This window comes from Neopsephotus bourkii, unplaced genomic scaffold (genome assembly GCF_033783945.1).
Source record: "Neopsephotus bourkii isolate Nb327-2 ecotype Australia unplaced genomic scaffold, CSIRO-AGI_Nbou_v1 NB_1767, whole genome shotgun sequence".
Taxonomy (NCBI): domain Eukaryota; kingdom Metazoa; phylum Chordata; class Aves; order Psittaciformes; family Psittacidae; genus Neopsephotus; species Neopsephotus bourkii.
In genome coordinates this window covers 11,192,483-11,212,336 of record NW_026902241.1, presented here as the reverse complement: position 1 = coordinate 11,212,336, position 19,854 = coordinate 11,192,483, and the positions used below count along the sequence as shown (strand labels likewise).

At 43.2% G+C, this 19,854-nt stretch overlaps 1 protein-coding gene across 2 annotated transcripts in view; it reads right to left on the bottom strand.

The window, feature by feature from the left end:
- PGBD5 (piggyBac transposable element derived 5) overlaps window positions 1-5,021 on the bottom strand; it is a 64,324-nt gene extending 59,303 nt beyond the window's left edge. Inside the window, exon 1 of one of the 2 annotated variants that reach the window (XM_061378779.1) lies at window positions 4,309-5,021. In XM_061378779.1, the coding sequence (XP_061234763.1) occupies window positions 4,309-4,987 (679 nt within the window). In that variant the 5' untranslated portion in view covers window positions 4,988-5,021. The remainder of the gene's footprint in view (window positions 1-4,308) is intronic. The other variant, XM_061378780.1, reaches the window with a different exon arrangement.
- Between the last annotated feature and the right edge of the window lie 14,833 nt (window positions 5,022-19,854).

The window sequence follows — 19,854 nt, the reverse complement described above, 5'->3', positions numbered from 1 at the left end:
TTCCCACATCCTGGTCTTTCTGGAAATTAACATTCCCTCTAAAAAAAAAAAAAACCAAAATAAATTGAAAAATTAAAAACTACTTTATATATTCATTTAAACCTCTTCAAGGTGATAAGGAGAGCCTGGTTGCTAGACATGGCATATGCAACTTCTCCTTGAGAGCATCTTCTTCAAAGATGGTAACTTAGGACAAACTGTTTTAGAGAAGTACTCTGGAAATCCATAAAAAGCTAGCTACACTCTCCAAATGCAAGTTGGAGATCAAGTTGCTACACTCTTTCAGCAAGGAACATTCTTAACATTTTGTCTTCAGGTCTAGATTTATGAAAGGGTTCAGAGGGTGTAGAAAATGAAAAAAACAGTAGCACCGATTGGCTGTAACTTTGAGGACTTCAGCACTAACTCTTGCTCAGAGCACCATCACTGCTGCCACTCTAAAACATTATCCTTAATAAGAAGTGCTCTTACACCTGAGGTCCAACTTTCTGGTCACTGAACTATATTGATATAGGAAGTATTGGACTCAGGAAGGGAACACCAGCTACCCCAATTCAGGAATATGAAACTACAGCAATACCAGGATATTTGTACCTTCTAAGACCCTGCATGAGGAACAACCACAACCAAAGGCACCTTCATCTATTACAGAACATTTCCTGGCCAGATTACTGAGCTAACAAGGGAACGTATCACTCATTCACCCCACTCAGGAAGGAAGGAAGAGCATGCCACTGGCACTTACTAGCTTGCCACTAAAAGTAGTAATAGTTGCTCTATTTCGATTATGCTTTCCTTCTCCTAGCAGCAGTTTGTTCTCTTACTCTTTCTGCACTTCCACAACTACCTCTGCCCTGCCCTCAGATGAAGGGAAGCCAGAGGAGTCCCAGCTATCCCTGCTTTTACAATTACAGTACTGTTTGGACAGAGGTCAGACCTTTCCTAGAAGCCTACCTACATGTAGGTTCACTTTCCATCAAATCAATTCTGCTTCCCCTTCACAGGGAGACTGGGAGAGAATGAGAAGGTAGATGCCAAAACATGCTGGGATCTAACATTTGATCATAAACGCTACCTTTTTCAACACATACTGATCTACCCACAGACCTGCTTTAACCAGGCACTCTTTCTGAAGAGAGGGCATTGCAGCAACTGTCTCCAAGACCTCCTATCCACTATTCATACCCCAGTACCTCAAAATGTGCATTGCTGCTTTCATATTTGTAACAGGTACTTGTTTCTTCAACCTTTTTTAACCAGAACTACACAGTGCCACTAGTTATAGTTTAAAAATCAGGGCATCACAATATGGTTTGGATTTTTCTCAGCAACTAAAAAAAATAATTTCACAGAGTAGCTCAACTGGAAGTAACACACAGTGCCAGCAAGCCATCTGTTCCAACCTCTGTGTTAAAGTTAACAGCTATTTTGGACTTCCACAAAGGAAGTCAGCTAAACCTATTCATGTTGTGTCTCATCCCATCGTCCCCGTTCCCCAGGGAGTTTAAGCACCCACTATTTTAATTAAACAGAACAGGAACAACAGTATTAGAGATCCTGAGGAAGAGGCAGAAAACAAAGATTACAGACACACACAGTAGTGTTGCACAGCAATACCATCCAGTCGCTTCTCTCCTGACAGGCCTTTCCCAGTTTGTCAGAACCTGCTACACAGCCAAGGCAGGTGACACCAGGAAAACATGCAGTGACTAACTTCAGATTGAGGACATACTGAACCATCTAACGTTGCCAGCAATACCCAGCACTCCTGGGACTCGACTATACTTTTTGCAATGAAGTACCAGTTAGCCTGCCTGTGCTCAAGACTAATTCTAGGAATGGCTACAATACTTTTCAAGACATCAATTTAATATCAAGGGAGAGAATGACAGTATTAAGTAACTTACAAGAAAAAAAAAAAAAAGGAACAGAATTTTCTACTCGTAGTTTAAAAGGCCACAAGAGTTTCATAAGTGGCTCTTCAATTTTTTTTCTTTCCCTTAGGAGTTTTAGCTCATTCTCATTAACTAACCTGAACCTCTTCGTTCTACGCGCCTTCCCTTTCATGAAGGGGCAGTCCCAAACCCCAAAGCTTGACACCAAGCTTGATCCTAGTTTAATTCAAGGATTTATTTCCAGCACTGACATAGCTGAAGTCTCACGGAACTTCAGTTCACAAGGACATTTGTCTTCTGGCATCAGATGATATCAAATTGACACTATAATTCTTCTCTCTCTGAAGTTTTGGTGCTAACCAAAGATAAGCTTTAGCCCAGTCTCAGGAAAACCTCTTCCTTTAAGCTCAGAACCTGGAAATAAAGGATTCTTACATTTAACACATTTGAACCGAGAACACAGTTTTGTAGTGCTCTGTGTCTGATCCTGCATTTTTTGTTTGTACTCCATCAGGGACTAAAAGATGTGCTGTCACTGCAAGGGACAGCTGTCTTCACCTCAGCAGACACCTTTTCCTCAGCAGGTATGGATCCAACCTCTTGGGTCAGAGCAGTGTCCAGTGAAGCAACAATGGTGCCAGCACAAGTATGCCTAGAATGACTCCAACTATGACATATGCATGGTCTAAAATTGGTCAATCAAAACCAGTATTATAAGAGCTTAGTTATATACAATGCAGTAGTTTCCATTGCTTGGAATTTCAGTAGTCAAAATATACAGCAGGTACACATTTTACACGTATCAAATCATGACACTAACCGAACTTCTATCAAATCAAATCACAGCATGCAGCATCTATCATCATCGACACAATGAAAGGGCAGCAGCAACCTCTTCTCTGTCTATTACTAGGAGGAAACATTCACAGCAATACCCATACACGTTCCTCAAGAGACGTCTGCATCTGACAACCATAGATCAGACTTCTTTATTTCAAAGGAAATATGAATTCTTGAATTAATAGGTCATCAACTTAATTCTTTTCCAAACCAGATCCTAATCCCAGGTCTGCCTATGTTAAAATGGATATTACTATCAAGTAACTGCATGAAAAAATAAGCCAGCAAAGGCAGAGAAATTGATAGTTGATGCTGAAACAGCATCACACCATTAAGCCTATGGCTCATGATCTCAGGTATGCTTATGAATAACAATCATCAATAAAACTTGGGAGTTCTTTAAGAATGCACATCAGCTTTATATTTAAACATTTTACAGGCTCTAGCTGTTTCTACAGGTAGATGTAACTTCTATTTGTCAGAAGCATGACAGAACTTTCTCTGGCCTCCAGTGCTAGCTTCACCTTACTCCCTCATCCCAAGCTGCTTCCTCAGATAGATTTGTACCTGTCCCATTGCACAAATGTCAGCACGCCACTCCAAGTGTAGCAGCACTGTTCTGCATTTACCTTTTAGCAGCAAAGCGAGGGAATTAAACACTATGAAAAAAACATTGATGACAGGTGACCTTAGGACAGGCAAACTATTAGCTCAGTTGATGATGACAGCAATCATCACATCCTGTTCTGCGGTCCAAATGTTTTATTTCACATTCCAGCTCTTCACAACTATTAATCGCTTTTTGCCAAGCCTTGCTGCTACACAGTCGACTTGGATACTGAGGCCTGCAGACAGACAGGTTATAAAGGATCCCTAGGCAAACCAGTGGCTCAACTTGTCACACAACGCAGTCCAAGGAGATCTCAGTGCTGTGCACTGCTGCTGTAGGTCACGTCATGTCATTTCACCACTATCCTGGTATTCACTCTGGACAAAAGCCACACAAGAAGGGTTAAGGTTAAGGACGGCTGCACAGAAAGCCTTGCAGCCAGAGGGAACTCCAGCTCCATTCCCAGAGCCCTTCTGCACACCGCAATGTGTAGGGCAGCTCAGGTCACCCACCCTGCACAGACCAGCAGCTTTCCCCACCTGTAACGGGGGAAGAGGAGCCACCGGCTACCCCGGAGCACGACCGAGATGGGGACCTGCGCTCCAGGGACAGCCTGCCCGAAGTCCGCGGGGATCCCGTGGCAGCTGGCGCTCAGGGCACCGCTACGGCGCCGGGGTGCCTGTGACTAAGCACACACGGCCTCCCCTTGCCCTCCCGCGCACTGCCTCGGCAAGGCTCTCCCCGCACCAGCGGTCTGACAGCAAGGCCGCTCCCGGGAAGCAGCGGGCGAGAGGCACCTGCCTCCCCCCCGCCCCAAGGCCGAGCACCAGCCTAGGCCGACAGTCGGGCCCGCAGGGGCTTCCCTGCCCGGCGCCGCGCTCCGGGCATCCCCCGCGGGCATCCCCGCTCCCTAGAACTGCCCGGGCCCGACGCCCCTGCCCCGGCAGCCCGCTCCCCGCGTACCGCTGCCATCCTTGAAGTGAGGGGGTGGGACGTCTCGCAGCGACCGGGTCCAGCCCCCCTTCTCCGCTTCCTCCTCCTCCTCTTCCATCGGGCCGGGGCCGCCCGGGACGGCGCTGCTACCGCCGCCGCCCTGCCGCTGCCGCCGCCTCTCAGCCGGGGTGGCCACCGCCCGGGGGACGCGGCGCCTGGCCGCCCTGCCCCGCGGGCTCAGCCCCTCCGGGCGCCCCTCGTTCTCCTCGTCGTCGTCCTCGTCCTGGGAGGAGGCGGCGGAGCGGGAGTCGGCCGAGGTACTGTAGAAGGGGTTCCCGCTGCTGTCCTGGCCTGACTCCCCGAAGACATCGTCGGAGATCTGCAGGCTCTCATAGCGGGAACGGGCCGCCTCCAACAGCGACAGCGCCTTCCTCCGCGCCGGCCCGCCGCCGCCCTCCGCCATCATCTCGGCCGCCGCCAGCAGCCGCCCGCGCTCCCCTTGGCCCGGCTCGGCGGGGTCCTGCGGCCGCAGGCAGCAGCCCAGCAGCAGGAGCGGCTCGGACACGGCGGTCGGCAGGCAGGGAGTGGGGGGCGCCCCACCACCGTCGGGGCTGAGCCCTGCCTCCCGCTCCCGCCCGCACCACCCGCCCCTGTGTGTGTGCAGGGACATGGGGGGAAGGAGCCAGCTCAACATCTCCAAGTACCACATCCAGCCAATTACCGCGGCAGTCCGCGCCCGGGAGGTGGGGTTATATGGGCGCCGCGGGCCAGCGCGGACCGCCCACCGCCCGCCCTGCCGCCCGCTGCCGCTCCGCCCATTTAAAACCACAGCACCGGCTGCGGCGATGCAGCCGCTGCGCGATGCCGCCGGAAGGGGGGTTCCTGCGCCGTGACCGGCCCCGGGTCCTTGCCGGTTCCCCGAGCCCCTTGACCAGAGTCCTTGTCCCTTGCTCCGACCCCATGCCGTGGCCCCGGCTCCGGCCATGGCTGCGGCCCTGTCCGGAGCTGTCCACTCGCTTGTGGTGCTGCAGTCGGACAGGGCAGCGCCAAGAGCGCTAGTCTCGTTGCCGGCGGGCCCGCGAGTAGCGCCCGTTGTGCGGGGAGTGCGGTGAAGGGATCCCGCGGGAAAGGGGCTACCGGCGGGGGCCTCTCGCAGGGACGAGAAAGGCGCTGAGGTAGTACCCGGGTGGGCCGGGGGCTTGACAGCGTGGCTGGAGCCTCACCAGCTCATAGTGGCTGGCAAGGTTGACCCATGGCAGTCGGGCCCCTGATGTTGCTGCCTCAAAATAGGGCACAGAGCTCCAGCACTGGGAAGTCCCTTGAATCAAAGCAGGGAAGGTGCTGGAGCACAAGGCTGTGAGGCGTCTTGGCTGCCGGGCCTGCCACCTGGCTCATGCTCCAGTCAGGCTTTGCATAGGCCTGGGGTGACATGGGTGCGCCTGGCCACTGCTAGAATCAGCTCTGGAGCATGTTGTAGGTTGTGGGGCTGAGCCCCTGCATTGTGAGGTTTGGCTTCTTGGGCAAGTATAGTGTGAAGTAATCATTCTTCCAAAATAGCCACTGATTTAAAAGCAATATGGTGGCACAAGAAAAAGGAGGGAGGTAAAAATACCCATACCCTTACTGGTTTAGTTAAACATGATTCAGAAGAATCCCCGGAGTAATGGAAGGATTTCATACAGCAGCTGGAGCCACTGGTTGTGCAGCAGTCAGAACAGTCTTTCTGGTGTTACAAGAATGTTTGAAATCTCCGATCAAGGTTTATTATTATTACTATTGGCATCCCACTGTGCTGGTTACTGTACAACACTCATTAAGACAGTCCCTGCTTCCTTTCTCACCAGCAGCAACGGCAGCTATAGAGCCTATCCTTTCACAGCAGCACTTTCAAAATAAACAGTAATCGGATCCTGTAGATTGGTCGTATGCAAGTGGGGGAGGAATAGTACTTAAGTTTTTTGATGCAAACTTTCAGTGTAGGTTGATCTGAAGATTTACTGCTACAGATTTTACAAATTTTGTAATACCAAATGTTTCTGTCTTTAAAACAACAAAATGTCCTTCTGATGATTCTCAAGGACTCTAGCACAACCTGGAATATGAAGAAAGCTGGACTGTGTAGGTATTTAAAAGACCAATCTTATGTTCTATTCAGATGTTTTTAAATTACAAGCACTTCATTAAAACTTTTAAGTTCTATGTAGTGCACACGGCCAAATCCAGAGAAAAGAATCCATCTCCTGCGCATCCTTTAGAAAACAGGAAAGCCCAGTACAATTTCAGGGGTGAGATTTAAGCTATACTTCTACTTTGAAAAGTAGACACGTAACTGTCTTATTGATTATATTAAAAAAATACTAAGTTTATATATAAATGGATTTTTAATTACTTTTTACTGCGAGCTCTGCCAACTTAGCCTGTAACTTGGGTGTCACACTGGGTTTGTTTCATCTCACTGCTCATCAGAAATCATACCTTTGTAGGCAAAACTATCCTTTTAATCCATGCCACCATATCTCCTCAGAATACCCTGACAGGGAGGCATTGCTGGGCTTGCAGAATTTTATCTTGCTGTAAATGATAAGCAGCCAGCTTGAACCTCATGAATCTGGTTTGCTGGGTTGGCATGTAGGAAACCACAGATTACTCTTCACAAATGTCCTCTGGTTTATATGCAGTTCCCCTGAAACAAAAGATAGTGATTTCCTGTGATGACCTTTCACACAATGGTTTTTAAGATGGAAAAAATCCAGTTTAAAGATGTCGACAGGTTCTTTGTATTAGAGACATTGAAATAAACTTTAGATTTGTGGATGCATGGAGGTGTCCATCCAGGTGATGTAGCAATCACCTCTTCCAGATTCATGAAATTGTAAATGGACACTCAAATGTCTTTAAGTTTGCTGTTTTTCAGTAAAACACGACAGTGGGAAGGACTGCTCTGAAGTCCAGGACGTTAGAAAGATTTATCAGAATGGGCTCCCAGTAAAAGTATTAGTGGAAACAGTCCAGAGGCTGAAGAAATCCACCCAGCCTTCTCTAGCTGCTGGTTCCAGCAAAGACAAATTCTCCCAACTCACGCCATGCTTCATTCTGAAAACAGGCTCCCATCACAGCTGGATACTGCCAGGACCTTCCCTCCTAGCGGCATGCCAGATGTCAGAACTTGAGCTTTCCTTTTTGAAGAGAATGCTGGACACAAGAGCTCAGGGAGGACTGACCGTTGCAATTACCAATCCAAAGTGATGTTTTAAAGATGGAGTACATGCATATGCACCTTGAGTTGATGGAACTTTCCCCTCTTTCAGCATAGTCTGTACAAAGACAAGTTGTTCGTCTGCCTGTCCCACAAGCAGAGAGAATGCTTTAGTCTGTCGTGCATGGGAAGAAAAGATCAGTTTTCTGAGACAGGACTATAAAGGCTCCTCATAGAGTTGTATGCCTTAGGTTTTGGTTTGCCTTATGATCTAAGATGTAGCTGTTCATGTGTTCCTCTCAGACCAGCCATGCAAACACCAACTGGATTACTGTAACTCCAAAGAAGGGTTCTGAATTGTGAAAATTGCCATTCTAGTGATCCCAAATGACTGTGGAGAGGCAGAGGTAGGACAGGTGGTTCTAAAAATGGCCTCATCAGCCCACTGGGTTTTTCTGAACAGTCAAGAAAAAGGCCATCAGGGGTGTTTTGCAGTTGAAAGAACTAATTATATAAACCTAATGGAACATTACAAACATAGCTGTGTTTTCCCCTTAATCACTTATACTTGTGTTTAGCTGCTAGAAAACACTACTAAAGTAAATGGACTTTTGTATCCATGGCAACCTGTGGATCTACTTTTACTTTGCCTACAGAGAAAATGGGTTTTGTTTCCCTGAAGTTTTCTGGGTTTATTGCAATAGCAAAGGTGCCTTTTGTGCTCTCCTTCTGTCTCTGCCAACCTTCAAGGTTAGGACTATGGCAGGCCTGAACCTCTCATCCTGTGCAAGAGGGTGTTAAAGTCTTTAGTGCTTCCCTTGCAGCCCCAAAGGCCACTGTCACTGGTCAATTTCTTGAATAATCTTTCAACTAACTCATAAAACATTCTGAGGAAGGCACATGTTGGATCACATCATAGATAGGTCAGATGGTGTGCTTTGTATTCTCTTTGCAGAGTTTCAAACTTTGCCCTGCTTCTACTGCAGCCAAAAGTACTGTAATTCCATTGCCTGGATCAGTGTGGTTTCTGTTGGGCAGGTGATTGGGCTCTTGTCTTATTTCTCAGTTATGTTGCTGAGGAAGACCACTTCAATTTCGCATTTTCCTGCTTTGGTGCTTCTGTAGCTCCCATAAATTGACTCTAGGCTGCCTGAAGGGCTGTGAAACTGAACCACTAAAAGGTGTCTAATCATATGTTTCTAACTCTCCTCCTCTAACTACTTCCCTTTAATGTTCAGAGCTAGAAAAGCATCAGGGTTTTTCTTGCACTGCTCTCCCACGTGTTTCAGGAGATGGTAATCTCTTGCTGAAGCCACACATGCTATAAGAAAAGGATTATAGGCTAGTTTGAGGAGGCCTGCTAAGCCTACATGTAGAATGGTGAGGTTTTAAAAGCAATAGGATAAGAAAAGTAGGGCCTTGTGCCTGTAGTGGGAAGTTCTGTATGTTACTTCTCGGTAACTTACTCTTCATTGTTAGACATCATGCTCTTTGAGGAAGGGTCTTCTGCCATCTTTGTGCATTATTTACACTGTCAAAGCTTGGCCCAGATCCAACAGAATATTGACATTTCTATCTCCTGTCTAAGCTTCCTCACTTACTTATTTCACAGAGTCTATAAGCATAAGCTTTGGTGTGTGCCTGGTCCTTTCACAGCACAAATACAGCAAGATGGAATAATATTTAATCAAGTTACAAAATTATTCTTTTTTAATGCCCTGTTCTGCGAGTGCAGCCCAGAATCTGAATTTCAAACTGTCTTCTATCTCAAACCCCTCCTAAAAGAACTCTTGTAGAATCAGAGTCGATTTGTTCCCCCAGTGTGATATCAGTAGGCTGCAGTTCTCTTTCAATATTGCATTGCACCATGTGAAGAGGACCTGGGGAAAAGTTTTCATCAAGGCTGAAAACAGCAATGACTTGGAGCCAGTGTACAGCTTCCTTTCAGGTCTCTGAGAAGAGGCAGAGAGGGTCTATCCTGTTCCTGGGAAAGACTGCAGATCCATCTATTTCTCAGCACATCACTGTGTGATGTCCCTACTTCACAGGGAAGAAATCTATACAACCACAACCAGTCATGTTATATAGCTCTCACTAAAGGTGAGAGTATATGCTCTGCACTGAAGGTTTCTGTTGTATGCCTGGCTGCACGGCACAGCGAAAAGCAGCTCCATAGGGCTTGAGTTGCCACTGTACTCTCCTGTGTAATATACTTGCTCCATACAGCATATGGGATGGTGGCAACACACTTGTTTAATACCTTTTACTTTCTGGTTTTCAACTTCTTCATAGCATTTGAACCATCTAATTCTTGGACTGATATTTTTACATTGCCTAAATATGATGTTAACTCAAAGTTCAAGGAAAAAATCAAGTTGCTGTTTTGAAGTGAGAGAAGGGGAACAAATAAGTTTATCTCATAATATAAAAGGGAGAGGTGATTTTTGAAACTTCTAATACTGAAGTAGGTGTGGTCTGAAATTTAAAATTTAGCAGAGAAATTTGATTGTTTAGGTGATGAACACTTTTTATTTGCTTGGCTTAAAAGCCTTTGGAAAACATGTATTGTGTATGCATGGTACGTTTTCAGCCAAAGCTGTATTATGAACAAATCTCACCTAACCTCCAAAAGGGAGGATGAGGTGTGTTGCTCATGCATGCATGGAAGATTAGCTGTTTCATCAATAATTTATGGATGGTCCATAAAGTATGCTGCAACAGTCTGCAAAAGCCTTGACTTGCTCTCTAGTGTGTACCATGGAGCAGAAGCTGTATCCAGTAGGCCAGAAGCGCAGAACAGTGCTGTCTCTTAAAAATCAGTGTGCTGTAGTGCTGCACTTATTTTTCCATTGAAAACCATGCAGTTTTGAAATGCAGTTTTTGAAGGGCTGACCCCAAGCACACATTTCACAATAAGACTTGATTCTGTAAGGCAGAGCCTCATGGGATCGCTGTTAAAGGCTGCAGTTATTAAGCCAATGCCCTGCAATAGCCTGTGTCCCCCACAGTGTAAATCATGTTTAGCTTTTGATCAACATGGCAGTGGAACCTAGAAAGTCATGAGGATTAGGAAGGAGTGTGGTGTCATCTGGTGGCTTTTTAGTTAGCTAGTTAATTCTGTTAAAACACACTATGGGATCATTAAGTTTGCAGTGCATGATGCCCAAAGCTAGTAATAGGAACATTGCTCCCCAAGACCTACAACTGACAGTCAGGCCTGTGAGATGATGTTTACTCCATAAGGAGTTAGGCAAATAACCTGTATTTCTACCATCGACAACCCTGTTTGCTCTACATGATAATTTAATAATGTATTACAAACATTAATAATTTATGATAAATATTTATTAATTAATGATTAACTGATAATTACATTATAAATATTATTAATAAACCATTAATCTCTAGAATAATTGCATCATGAAATAAGATGCTATTGAAGAGCAGCTCCAAAGGTACACTGTTGTTATGGATACATTTTCTTGGAGACAGAAAGCATAGCCCATAAGTCGGTAGAAGAGCTACAATGCCCCAGAGCAGTTCCTTGAGTTATTTATCCTTGTCGTCTACCACTACTTTCCTTTTCTATGCTGAAATGAATTCTGGTTTTTAGCATTTTCTTCTAAAAATCCCTTTGAAGCCACACAGTATCAAACCTGGCAGTTGCCAAGATGCACCGAGTAGTGTTATCTAAGTAGACTGCAGTCCATCAGCAACCAATGCTAAACCTTCTCATAACAGATTACCTCGTTTTTTATGCTACTAACTTCTCAGTTATAATGCTGTTGAAATGAGTAGTCTTTGCAAAGCAGTACAGGTCAGGAAAGTAAGTTGAGACTAACATTATTGCATTTCATCAGCCACCAAAACAGATTCAATTACGTTTTGGCCAAAAGCAACCCCCTTGATCACATTCTTTAGGGGATTCAACTTTTCTCCAGAGGAAAAACAAAAAACAGAAAAGATGCTGAAAAGATAAAATGTTCTTCTGTGTAGTGTGATTTGAATTGCTTAAGGATATGAAATGGAATCACATCTTCCTACAAAAAATGAAATAATGTTAGTCATGGAGTATGGCAGATGAATGTTAGTCACCATTAAATTCAGGTACTTTACCCATGCTGTTCAACCAATACAAACACAAGAAAGACCAGTTCTCAATTAGTTCCTGCAAAAAAAAGTCTTTCAGAAGTCAAAATCTGATTATAAAAGGGAGCAATATTGAAAATGTGTGAGGGGATGGGAAGAAAGCCAGAGAGACTATTTTCATTAACAAAAATAATTGTTAATCTCAGAAATATCTTCTGCTTGATATCTGCTATCCCGTAGGAGGTTCTTTCTTTTTCCAAGCAAAGGTCAAAAGTTCAACCATCAAAAAAGTAAGTGGGCTTTGCTCTTGAGGGTAATTGAACATCTGCGGCAGTGAATGAAACATTCAAACACTTTCCAGCTCTCAGAATTCAGCCCATCAAGTGGTCCTTTCAGGGCACATCAGTGACTGCTGGCTCGGCACACTCTGAGTTTCTATTCTGAGATGCACCACTGGAAGCTACCAATTCCAGAAGCTGTAGTATCTAAATTGCTTGTAATGTTAGAAATGGGATATTTAAAAGACATCTGGAAAGATGTTTGTGGTCCTCTGTCAGAAATGGTTTATTTGCACGCCAGTTTTTCTCCAAATATGCAGTCAGGATTTGAAAGAGGAACATTTCCAAAGAGCATTGGCAAGATAAAATTCAGACTTTGAGGAAATGCAAGATGAAGCAAACTATTAATGGAAATGTATTTTTAGAAGTTGCTTGTATGTGATGCTGAAAATAATTGTACAAAAATTAAAAAATAACACAAAGCAGCTTTTATGTCAGGTTTATGTTCTCCCTTTGCTTTTTGTTGCTTTTATGTAGCTTAGATAATTTGTATAATTTATTTAAGTAATGTTACTTCCATTCAGATGGGCATGCCCTAACAAACTCCCTTGGTTTTTCACAGTTTGGTGACCTTGTTGTGTGCTGGGTTGATTACATTTTAAGAGAAGCTTATAATTTTCTTTAAAAAGCCTGTTCCCACTATCTTAAGAAAACACGGGAAAACATTCTTATGTGATGTAATCCTACTTTGAACCTCTTTTGCAGGGAGCTTATGTGGTCTGAGAGGTATTAAAGCAATGCTGGTGACCAGCTACAGGTAACTCAAGCTGGAACAGCGTTTTCTTATGTATGCCTTATGATTGTTACATGGTGGATTACTGAATGAATCACCATTGCCAAGAGTGCCAGCAAAGTCCAGCTATTGCACTGTCTTCTTCCTGACAATACCAACCTATGGTTTTAATCCAACATACGAGTATAAAGCCACCGTTTCTTGTTGTATCTGAGTTTATTACAGTTCATTGTTCCACAGTATGGACCTATTGTGCCCACTGGGACTTCATGGCAGAGCAGTCCGGTCCTCAGGCCTTGGAACATTTCCTAGTGGCTTTGCTCTTCTTAAGTCATCAGAGACTGCTGTAGGCATCACTTCAATCTTCATGCTGATTCTGTCACTGCTCAGACATTCAAGTTGTAGTTTGTTTGGAGTAACACCATTGGATTTCAGTCTGAGCATCAATCAGCTACCACAACTCTACGAGGATCAGGCACCAGCCTGGATGTGAACAGGCACCTTCTCTGACAGCAAGCCTTCTCTTTTGCTTGCTTTCTCAAAAAAATGGACAAAGAAAATACCATTTTTTTCATGCTCTAAAAAAAATAAAAATAATTAAAAAGCCTGATAGGTGAGCACTACTTTGCTGAGATTTTTATTTGGAAAAACTATCTATGCTGGAAGCAGCAGAATGCTCATGGAAATTCAGCTACTGCTGTAAACCTGACAGTGCTTCATGTGTCATGTGTTAGTCTGCTTAATTCCACAAAGTAAATGAGAAACCACAGTGGGTAAAAGCACTGGGTCTTCACTAAATTCTGGAGGGACATTTATGTTTGTCAGATACTTAATTATTAATCCTTCAAAGTTGCTCTGTAGCACAGACAGTCTAGTAAAAAAAAGGAGGGAAAAGAAAATAAACCCTTCTGAATGCCAGTTTAGTTATTGAAGTTTAAAATAGATATTATGCAAAATATGCCAGCTGCTTGCTGTCAAACCATTCATTTGTTCACTTCAGTGCCTACTTTTCTTCACTTGGGTCACCTGCCTTTTCAAAGCTCTTTATGTCCCAGGAGGAGATTCCACAAATAATATAGGGAAATATGACATTTCTGTCCTGATTTATACAACAGCTGTATCTTTCTTTATCATCCCCACTTTATGCATCTATTGCTTGTTCCTCTGGGAAGCCTGCAGTCACAAACAAGAGCCTTCTTCACAGTCTATAGGATGAGGACACACTGGTTCCCTGCATTTTGCTTACTCAAAGCACTGAATCGATCTCCCTGATCACATTTGGCTCACCCCTCTTATCAGGACCAACAGGGCTTTTGTCACTGATTTAATTGAGCATAGGTTCATGGGCTTTTTCTTCCTTGTAAGGTTCGCCTGGTTGAAATTCTGATTTTAAAGGTCTTTTCCCACAGTGGCTTACTGGGTTTTTTGTGGTATTTTGGGGGTGCTTTTGTTTTGCTTTCCTTCAAATTCTCTTTCCCTCCATGCTCAAAATACAGAAAAATTACAGATTAATATCACTGCCTGAGATCTATTTGGAAAGCAATGAGGAATCAGTATATTACCTTTAACTGATTTAACTGACATAAACATATCTTGTTTGGGTTGTTTGGGGTTTTTAGTTGGGTTTTGGGGTTTGGGGGGGGAGTTGTGTGGGTTTGGGTTTTTTTTTGGAGGGGGGGTGGTTTTTTTGCTTTAGTTGGTTGGTTGGGTTTTTATATAGTCACTACTCTTAAAGAAAGTTTGCATGGTCATCCTTATTAGTGGATTGCCACAATTACAGTGGGAATATTCTCTTCTGACTACAATTCTTTACCCATTAAACAGGGGAAATCACACCGCTCTGTAGACACCGCTTTCCTTCACAAGCTGGACTGAATAATAGCTTACCCTTCTCACAGGTATGGACTGGATAGCCACTGAGTCACAAAGAAATGTCATGGGTATGCTGTTAACTTAGTGATGTGCCTTCCAGTACCTAAAGAGGGCCTACAGGAGAGCTGGAGAGGAACTTTTTAAACTGACAGAGAGCAGATTTAGATTAGGTATTAAGAAAAAGAATTCTTTACTGTGCTTTTGCATCCTGGGCATCTTCAACAGTTTCAACACCTACTAGCAAGGAGGTACCTCAGGAACATAGTGCCAGAATTATACCCCCCTCCCAAAGACAATTATTCTCAGCAGTACTTAAAGATTGGTATGTAAATTACATTTCTCTAGAGTCTTACACTTCTTAGTAAAATAGACATTTGCTGCAGGCAGCTGCAGTACAAGTCAAGCCAATTTATTTAGTGTAGATTAATAATTTGATACAATTACTTTCCAAGGACCCTTATTAGGGTTATTTTTGAGTGTTCAATTATTTTGCAGCCTTAAATGTACTGTATGATAAATGTAACTGGATTTATACTTTTTAGTCAGCTTTGTTTAATTTCTTTTTTTTCCAAGCAGAGTCTCTACAAAGATGAGTAGAGGTCAAATCATCAACTGTTGGCTGTAACGGTGTCCCTTTTCTCCTAGTTCAGTGAGCTCAAATCCCACAAATCTCCTTGATCTTAAAATATACAAAAACACATTGAAAGTTAAAAGTAAAACCTGAGCATTTAACTGTCTGAAATGTATATCCAAATAAATATTCTGCAAGATTTATCTTGCAAAGCTTGTTAAATAGATCTGTTCCGTACTGGGCACTTTCTGTTTGGTGGTTCGAGTAAAGAGACATTGATTCCACTGAGAGAAAATAACAAGTAAAGGCTACTGAGGAAATAGCTGACCATCTATCTACACTTCTTCAGGAGTAAGAGCACATTTAGGTAATTGATGAAAATGTACTCACTTTTTAAGGAAAGTCTGGCTACCCGTTCATTGCATTAACATTCTATATTTATCATTTGCCATGTCAGTGAATGGTTGCTAGTTCATGAGGATATGCATTTGCGCCAGGTATTGAGTGAGATTAGTCAATAGGTTAGGCCAGATCATCTTGGGCTGTAACTGTCTGATTCAATAATATTCAGCCTTATTAGACTTATCTGGCAATAAGATGTATGCTGATCCTGCTCAGGAAGCTCCTATTTGACAGTGATTGAGTTTGCAGTTTTTCTCCTCCTCCACTTTGTGCACACCACAGGGAGCAGCACAGAAACGCAGGCTCGCCAGGCTCACAGCCCGGATCCTGTGTGACCTGACAAGACCCACCTCGTCTGTGCTGCTTTTTCCTTCACAGAGGCTCTGCCATGCTCTTTCAGAAAGGCTCTTCAGACACAGCAGAGAGCTGGCTGCTGGCTGAACAAGTTGTTCCAGCAGTGACAGCCAGCTCCAAGTGACTGGATGTATGCACATCACATTAATAAAGAGAACAGAGCTACCAGTGGGTGATGGGTATGTGTCAGGTTGCTTGACAGAGAGCGCTAGATGCCATGCTCAGATGCCACATGAATATCCTGTCACAAGACAAGGAGAGGAGCTACACTGGTGGGCCCTCCATTGCAAGCATCCCTCTCTGGCATGAACCTGGAGCTTCCTTTCCATGAAGGCTCAGCTGGGCTGGATTTCACATATCTCCAGCACAGTCTTAAATTTTTCTGCATTAACTCAGAAGAAAAATTCACTCCCTGGACCAATGCTGAATACAGAGTGCACCCATCCATCTCTTTTTTCTTTCTCCTGTTTCTGTTTTCCTGTTGATCTCTGCTACCACATGAAATTCTGAGATGTGTGCATGATATTACAAAGCTGGAAGATACAGTGACATTTCGTCATCCCTGAAGGCATTCTCAGCAATCTGCAAATGTTAAAAACAAAAAAAAAAAGTGTCATTTTCCAAAATCGGTTGATATTTCAGTTCAGGTTGTGACACATACACTAAAGGTGTAAAGCTAATCACGATGCATTTCCAGGATGACTCAATACCCAGGAATTCCTGTAAAAGAGGTGGAGGATGTGGGAGTGTTTACAGTAGGAAAGGTGACCTGCTGGAGGGGAAGACCAAAAGACAGGGTCCCAACAAGAGGGAAGGAAAGAAAATAAGAATTGTAATGTTGGAGCAGATCAAAGGTCTCTTCTGCCTACATACTCCCTCTGTGAAGCACTAGTAGCAAAAGCACAGAGGAAAAGCCTAGCAGGACTGTCATGTCATGCTACCATGGTTAACCTGCAGCTTTGAGCTGTTCTGCTTAGGAACTTTTGGAGACTGATGTAACTACATCTCTCTGTCTCATGGTTCTGGTAGGCTTTGTTTCCAATCATTTTTCTAATTGCTTTTTGAGCAGACTTGTACTTCCAGCCTTCTCAACACCCTTCAGCACATGCTGCGGCGATGAATGCCACAATTTAAGAACAGCTTGTGAAATATCTCCTTTTAACCTGCCACCTGATCATTTCATTTGATGTCCCTCAATTCTTGCATTGTGAGGAACAGTCAATAATTATTCCTCATTCATTTTCCTGTGGTGTTCATGTTTTAAATTCATATTTTATTTTTACATTTTCTACTTTTACCATATCCTTTTAAACATTAATTAATCAAAACTGCATAAAGTTTTCAAGGCATGAGTGCATTGCAGATTTAGTAACGCCTTACTGATGTTTTCTATTCTATTTTCTGCTCCTTTCTAACTAGTTTTTAGCCTTCTATTTTCCTTTTTTCTGGGTTTCATGTTTTCAGGAATTACACAGAAAAAAAAACTATTTCTCTTTCATGAATAATCTTTGCTGATTAGAACATAATGAGATGCAGAACTTCAGAACTGGACTGCTTTAATGTAAAACTAGAGACAAAAGTGTCAAAAGGGAAAAAAGGATTCATAAGTTCATATGAAGATTAATGATACAGACTTTTTCGTCCCCGTTAGCCCTTCTCCATAAAGAACATGTAGCTAGATGAGAGGATGCTACAGAGAAGCAAGTTGCAGTGTGAGAGGTAAGAGTTGACTGACATGTGGGCCATCCAACCTCTCTTCACATTTGGATGAAGTAGACTTTATCAATGAAGAGTAACAGGATTTAGTGTAATTCCTGATGAGGACAGAAAATAATCAAAGATGCTGCAATTGTGAAAATGATGGCATTTCAGCAGAGACAGGAGATGGAAAGATGAGAGGAGAAATTATATGACTATTCAGCACACAACCGCGCCAGGGACCACTTGTCAGAGGGGCCCAGGTGCAGTCTAGGAAGATGGGGAAGAAAGAGGTGAATGTCAGCAGCTGGTAGGATAAACAGCATCATCTAGATTATTGCTCTGCACTTGTAGTAAGCACACAGTACATAACAATAAATGAAGAACTAGAAGACTACTCACAAGTTCCATTTCTGTTATTTTTTAAATCATGAAAAGATGAAATGAGTGAATAAAAATAATTATTTTGACCACTATTTTCCACACATTTACTGGCAGCAAGGTTCTTTACATGTAATATATTGGCTCTGATAATGAATTACATATGAATTTACAGCCATTATTGCCTTGAGAGGCTTCCAGCAGTCCTGTCGTAGGATATGTCATGTCAAAATTCATGTGCTCCAAACACTATTACTCTTCATTGCACCTAGGGGATTATGATGCGCATATCTTAGCTTTATATTATCTCAATAGTTTAATCGTTTCAGTCCCTTGCAAGGAGATGACCATCAGTCAAAGTGATTTTTATACTTCTCTGTTGAACCCATAAATCTCTGAATAGCTAAATTAGCCTGGTTTTCTCCTGATTAGTAAAAAAGTTAGGAACAGGATGGAGACCAGACAGTTTCTCCTTATTTAGTTATAAATCTGATTTCTCCTCACTTATTATTTTTAACTGACTAATTGATTTAGCTTCAGTTAGTTACTCTTTGTTACTCTCAAGTATAAGGGAAAAGATAAATGTGGAAAGTCCGAAGAGAAATTGACAGTTTTATGGAAAGAAATGTCTTTTTTTCAGCTATCCTTGCTTGAAATTAATTGTTTAGCGTAATGTAGCAATTTCTAAAGCAGGCAAATCAGTGAATTAGAACAAAAAACATCCAGGAATTGTGATGAATGTACTCATTACCATACTGAAAAAGCATATTAAAAGCCGACTTCAATGGGGAAAAGACGCCAGACCTGAAGAAATCCAGGTAGTAAAAGAAACTTTGGAAACTGGTTTATCCTATCCCTCTATATAAGCAGGTCAGAGTGGAAAGGGACAGCTTCTTCCAGACGAAAACAAACACCACACTGTTATCCAGGAGCGATGCAGAATTACAGCAGGTTTCCCCAAGGTTTGGAAAGTGACTGACTTGTTCCACTACTTTGCTAGAGGTCTCACACACAGGTAATGAATGGCTGTGCAGTCCTCAGGTGGTGTCCCCTGGGCACCAGAGAGAAAATACTAGAAGAGGAAAACCTGTTATGCCTTGCGATTTTCCCTGTTTCCCTCTGGTGAGAACAACAAAGACAACTCAGTGGATCTTGTTGTCCCTATGCATTGATGAACACTAGCGCTGCACCAGTGCACCAAGTACACATGTCTGGCTGTGAATGGCCATGACTAGAAGCTTCTCCTCAGCAGAGCTCCACTCAGGACACATGGACTAGGCTGGTTCATGCTTAGCTTGGATAGTGCTGAGGCCACCCAGAACACCCAAAGGGATACTGGGTACAGGCTAAAGCACCCAGCAAGCCTGGTTGTTTCCCATTCAGAGTGCCCTGTCACCATGCCAGAGGGTGGGTTTTCAGGCCAATATATATATATGCCTATGCTGGATGAATTTGATCTGGAAACCAGGCTAGCCTCCATGTTTAACTGATGTCATAGATAAATGTTTTGTTACCTTAAAGCACTAATCACACGTATGTTATTATGAATGGCTGTGAACCATCAAAGAAAATCTGTCCCCATCTCCTCCAGTGCCAGGGGTCAGACTTTGGGCCCAGAACAAGAAGCTGTTGCCACTTAAAAAAGCTCCACTACACAAGCAGAGACCCAGGAGAAATTAGGAAATCTCTTGGGCCTCCATGAATTCGAGTGTATAAAATAAAAAGCTAGGGAATGTCTGAAGTTCAAGGCTCTCTTTTCCTTAAGAGAGCTCTGTTTCCACTTCACTTGCTATTTGAATCATTCCTTAACCAGTATAAGAAATCACATCATCTTGAATTGCTCTTTAGTGTGGTAAAAGTCTTTTCTAGACCAACCTAGGAAAAAGTGTCAGATCAGAGAAGAGATATATTAAATTTATCTGGCAGACTGACAGCTCTGACT